Raw genomic sequence first — 6,044 nt, 5'->3', positions numbered from 1 at the left:
AAGAAACGAAATGAGATGATGTTCAAACTGGAGTTTCAGCTAATACAAAGAGGCAGTTCTTTCCATTTCAGTCTGATGATAACATGATGAAATGTTGTCATTCAGTAATAAGTAAGGATTAAAAATTAACACCAGACCTCTTTTATAACTTGTATTATTAGAGAGGAGTATTTTAATATCAATATCTTAAACTTTGGGTCATGTTATTACAGTGGAAACTTTAAGCATGTCACAATCTCTGACACAACAAATCCTCTCCAAACAGGGTACAGATGTATTAGTATAACATGGCAGGACACATTTACTAGTACAACAAGGCAGGATACTAAGTGGCATAATGCTCAGATTTATTTCATAAAATGGCAAGACATGGTAAGACACATGATGAGGAATAGCACATCATAGCCTGACATAGTGAGACACACGAAGTTTAGTACAACAAACCTGGCACAGTACTATACACACAATGAGCTACAATAAAAGTTATTTGATATCAAACTTCTGAATGTCACTGGTTAGAATAAAAAAAAAAAGGGGGGAGGTGAAGAACACAACTATAGAAAAGGAGACAAATGAAAACATTAAAGATAACAAAACTAAAAATTCCGGGCCAATAAAGATTTGTTTCTATGTATTGAACAGAAGTCAGTATTTTAATTCATTTTATTAGAATCATATTATACATAAAGTACATTCAGTAAAGAAGACCTAGGCCTATATAAAAATAACTCCTAATCCAAGTCTACAGAAATATTTCTTTTCATACTGATAAAATCAAACGTCTCAAAATAGCTGCTCTAGATTTTGGAAGCCAGCATCTCTCTGAAACATTAAATGTAACGTAGACCAAGTTTTTTTTTCAAAGTAAACAAAATCTCTGATTAAATAGGTATTCAAATAGAGAATGATAACAAAATTTAGTTAGGAAAGTAAAAACTCTTCACATTTAAAAAAACACTTTTTTTTAGTACTGGTACTCCTAAGTTAACTAATATATTATAGCTTTTATATAGCGCCACTTTCATGCTTATAGCATGCTCAGAGCGCTTTTGGTCCAATCTCATTTGTGGACCGGTGGGGGGGAGGGGGTATCTAGGAGTTGGTTTTCCGTGCTGCCTTTAGGCGCTCAGTAAACACAACTCTGCCCGAGTCGGGTGTCGAACCTCGAGCCCCCTTCTAGGTAGTCAAGCCAAGCCAAGTTCAAGCGCACTTGGCCTCTCGACCACGCTTCCCTAATCCTATTTTCCGATACTTTATTTGAATTGAAATTTAAGAAACAATTAACATTGTAATTTATTAAAATAATAAGCTTGAGCAAAAACCTAAAATAAAATTCATTTCAAACATTTACAAACCCAACATAAAGAAAGAATTACTTCATTTAAAAAATATTTTTGCTACTATTATACGCTTCAAGTGCAATGTGTTTGACATTGTTTTTTTTTTACTACGATCAAAACTTGACAATACAATGAAATGAAAAAGAGGAAAACGAGGAAAATTGTCTGATTAATACAAAACAATACAGATGTTCACCCTCTCTCTAAATGTTTCATTTATTCAAACTGAAACTATGCCGAAGTAAAGGGACTCAAAAAACAGATCTATATTAGGTAAAAAAAATACACAAGTCCATGTAATCAGTATAAAAGTAAGATCTAGAGAGAGAACTCTACATCTATATCTATTATTACAAAGATTCCTTACCTCCTACACCTACATCAAAAATAAACAATGAATCAACAATTGCATTTTTCAAAAGGTTTATATTTATTTGAATGAATTTGGAAATCTAGAGGGAATAGAAAACTATTTACACAGTGATACCAATGACACCACAAGCTAAGCGAGGTCCAGCATTTCCTGTTTTAAGACTTTCTTCATTGCCTCCCTTGCCGAGATCATCCTCTTTATCATGCACCTATGTGTACAAAATAAACAAAATTAGCAAACTCAACTTTAATTTTATATCTTGAGCCATTCATATTTCAGGGACACATCAAATTATCAGCTAACACAGTCCTGTCATGTAGCCACCATGTTTATAACATAATCTGACACCTGTATGTTATTATTAACATACACAAGTCCACTGCACACTATGCAATTAACTGAATTGATCACAGAAAAGGGGTAAAACTGAAAGAGCAATTCATGGCTGTAAGTCAAAGGTCATATGAATAATTTTCATAAAAGAAAAAGTATCTATACAATACATCAAAAAATTGCTTTATCTTACCACTAAGCTGCGACCAATGATAGAATTTTCTCCAATCAAAGAAATTTGTTGATCTTTGATACTAACATCAGCAACACCATCATCACCAGCCACAATGTTACCTAAATCACCAACATGTCTGCAAGGGAATTTAATGACGTGTCAGTATAAAGTTTGTACAAAATTTAATAGACATACTTCAAGTTCCATCCTATTAGTATTTTACTGATGTAAACCTACAACCAACTACTACTAGCCTTTCTGTATCACAAGGGCCTCCATGATTCTTGTTTGCTGGGTTAAAGTGAGCACCTGCACTAATACACCCTAGAAATTATCAGTGGAACAAAAATTAATATTATATATTTATACTAATAAATGAAATGAAAGAAAATACTTAATAAAACAAGAATTTGAACTTAAGTGAAGTTGAGATGTGTAATGTTTAAATGTGTACTGAATTATGCCTCCTAAACATGATCCTACAGGACGAAGATTTAGAACTAGATACAGTAATTAAAAGTAGGCACAGGGTTAACCATTCCATTCCAAGTTACAAGCATTGCCAAAAAAATAGTGACAGTATTTTTAACCATGTAAGTGAAACTAATTGAACAATGACAATGACATGTTACAATCTGAATCTGTAAGTTTTCAAATGTATTTTAATTAACAGACAACCTAATTTGCTACTTATATTAAGATTTTCTTTATTTTTAAAAATGGAACATTAAATGACATATATAGTAAGCAAACTATATATAATTGTTTTAAAAACAAATGTTTTAATATTATATAATAAAGGAATTTTGCATTATCTTTTGTGTCTTTCCCTTATTTCCTTTTAATACATTTATTTAAAACTATTGAAATAGAATATTAGCAAAATATCTTCCCAAAAATTTTAAGTAATTATCTAGAAAAGGCTTTAGCAAGACATTTATTGTAAAAATACAAATAACAACCAAGATGAGAAACTAATGCTCACCATTTGAGTAGTCACCAAATTGATGGATATGAAATCCATGATTACCTGGAGCAAGGCCTGATACTTTACCAGAAACCACTGTACAGTCCCCTGCTTTCTACACAATGAAAGAAACATTTCTAAATGAGTTCACTTACCATACCTACATTTGTACAGAATACTTTGAAATTGAAATATTTAACTCAGGAATACAACTGATCTTCTAGATCCCAATTTGTATTTAATTTTAGACCCTGATTCCAAGTTTACCCATTTCCCCATATCTATATTAAATATATGAAATTATCAGACCTACAATAATCTACATAAATTAGATAAATCTATTCTACAATCTAGATCTAATTGTTTTTTTATAATAAAGAACCTAGACTCTCTTAGACTCTCAATCACTTCCAGTTCTATGTCAACTGGATTCAACTGTTACTATACGCTATACTGTATACTATTATAAAAAAAATAACTATAATGAATACTGTATGTAGAGTATACTAGATTTAACTAGATCTAGAAACTATACATATAATATAGTATACTAAGAAAAATGTTAGTTAGTAAGATTATAAAGATACTATAGTTAGATCTAGATTCTAGATCTGAGTGTAGATACTAGATCCAATAACTAAATTGTCTAAATATAAAGATTTATCTTATCTTATGTCTTATAGAGATTACAGACACATTACTGAGCATTACTCAGAAAAAAAAAAGATAATTATGTCCTACTAAGCATTTCATGTGTTAATCAAGACAATTTAGTCATGCATGTTAATCAGTGACTTGAACTCAGCTAAGTTATTGATTTTCCTGGCTGATTTAGAATTAAGGCAACCCATTCCATTCTCTAATGGCACTTGGGAAGAAGGAGCATTTGTACGAGTTTGTCTGAGCATATATAATATGGAATAAGACATGTGCCTCTATCTTTTTGCCTTTCTGAAAATTTTATTAAGTTTTGCTTTTCTATTTGTAAATTATGGTTCAGTGTTTTATTATTAACTTGCTACTTACTTTTTATTCTTCTGTCCTGAAGTGTCTCTAAATTAGTCTAAATTTAGTGATTTTACCAATGTTGCTACTTTAATCAAATGTGAATATTCGTTAGTTATAAATCTCACTGCTCTATAGTCTATTTTGTATTTAACCTTGGTTAGGCCAATAATAAAATATGCATCCTCTGTTTGGGACACCTCAACTCAGAAATTTTAAGAAACTGGAACAGACACAAAATAGAGTAGGAGTGAGATTCATAACAAACGAATGTTCACATTTGACTAGAGTAACACCTTTATTAAAATCACTAAATTTAGAAAGCCTTCAGGACAGAAGACTTAAAAGTAAAGTAGCAATTATACATAAAACACTGAACCATAATCTTCAAATACAAAAATTTAATAAAATACTCAAAGATAAAGACACATTCCTTGTTCCATATGCTAGGACAAATTTGTACAAATGCTCTTTCTTCCCTAGTGCTATTAGAGCATGGAATGGGTTGCCCGAGCTAGCCAGGAAAACCAGTGACTTGGCAGAATTTATGTCATTGGTTAATATGCATGACGCGTAGGACGTAATCATACAAGATTGTTCTAGATCTAGTTTCTTTCTATAAATGTTTTCTTGAGTCTGAGTTGAGGGATCCCAGAGGATGCATCTATTAATCTATTCTAATATTGGCCTAACTAAGGTTAAATTTTATAGCACTTTAATTTTATGCTCCTATTTGATTTGTAAAAAATTCTCTTAAAAAAAACCTATTGATAAGCCTATTGATTTTTAAATCATTTTTATAATTATAATTTCATCAATTTTGGGATTTCGTGATAACTTTTTCATTTATTACTAGACTCTAGATCTACAAATCTACATATAATCAGTCCTAATCTTGATCTAATCTAGATAATGTATGGATAGGATAAGAGGAAAGATAATTTTTTTTTTATTCCACGCCTATTTTATTGAATTTATCTCGGCGGAAATTACCTTATTAATCTTAATTATTCTTAATCTAGATTAGAATTTTAGGTCTACATTTATGATTGACATACTTCCTGGGTAAAAGTAATGGTTCCAGTAATGCCAGTTGCAGAGCCTGGACTTAAAACGCAAACTGCTTTGACCATTGTAAAATATAGATATACTTTAGAATTAGATTGCTGGGTCTTATGGACAACACGAAATAATGGTATTGTCTATTGACAACAGAGGACGACAGACTTGCCAGGAATTTTGCGCATGTGTTGGTAAATACATGTTAACGCTTATAGTAAAAAAAATAAATGGTGATTATAAATCTAGATTCTAATCTAAGTCAGAAATAAATTGCATCTATTAGAATCTAGATCTATTATTTATGGTTAGTTTTTTTTCTGTAAAGGAGTGCATTATTGCTAAGCTCCATATCCATTTGCGACATTGTAACCGTGGTAATTGAAAATGTAGATCTAGATCTAAATCAACTTATTGATCTATGTATATACATTAGAACCTAATTAGAGTCTATTAGTGAAAAAAAATTGTTTAGCATTTTGTTGTTAGTTTACATATATTTAAAAAAACTAACTTTAATGGCCTATAAAACATATTAAAAGTTTTTTCTAAAATTACTAAGACAGCTTAAAATTGTTTAAAATATCGCCTCAAATCATAATCGCTTTTCATATGTAACTGGCAACCGGTAATTTGCATACCTGGACCTTATATTGTATATCAGTGGATCATGCCTTATGGTAACGTTTCTCAAACTGTTGGCCGATGTGGTGATAATGGGGACACTAAGACGTTTAACTTATTTTTCAAGGGACAATAACGTTATAAGTCCATTTTTGAATATTATCATCT

The 6,044-nt window shown here is 30.9% G+C and overlaps 1 protein-coding gene across 2 annotated transcripts; it reads right to left on the bottom strand.

Annotated features, from left to right (window-relative positions):
- Positions 1–325: 325 nt before the first annotated feature.
- LOC106057618 (superoxide dismutase [Cu-Zn]-like) lies at positions 326–5,435 on the bottom strand. 2 transcript variants are annotated; one of them, XM_013214890.2, is made up of 6 exons: positions 5,252–5,435; positions 3,207–3,303; positions 2,476–2,545; positions 2,240–2,357; positions 1,818–1,921; positions 326–822 (listed from the first exon to the last, which is right to left on the bottom strand). In XM_013214890.2, the coding sequence occupies exons 1-6, from the start codon at positions 5,324–5,326 to the stop codon at positions 798–800; spliced, it is 489 nt and encodes a 162-aa protein (XP_013070344.1). In that variant the 5' UTR covers positions 5,327–5,435; the 3' UTR covers positions 326–797.
- Positions 5,436–6,044: the final 609 nt, after the last annotated feature.

The sequence above is a fragment of the Biomphalaria glabrata genome, chromosome 6 (assembly GCF_947242115.1).
Source record: "Biomphalaria glabrata chromosome 6, xgBioGlab47.1, whole genome shotgun sequence".
Classification (NCBI taxonomy): domain Eukaryota; kingdom Metazoa; phylum Mollusca; class Gastropoda; family Planorbidae; genus Biomphalaria; species Biomphalaria glabrata.
This window is presented reverse-complemented; position numbering and strand designations above follow the sequence as displayed.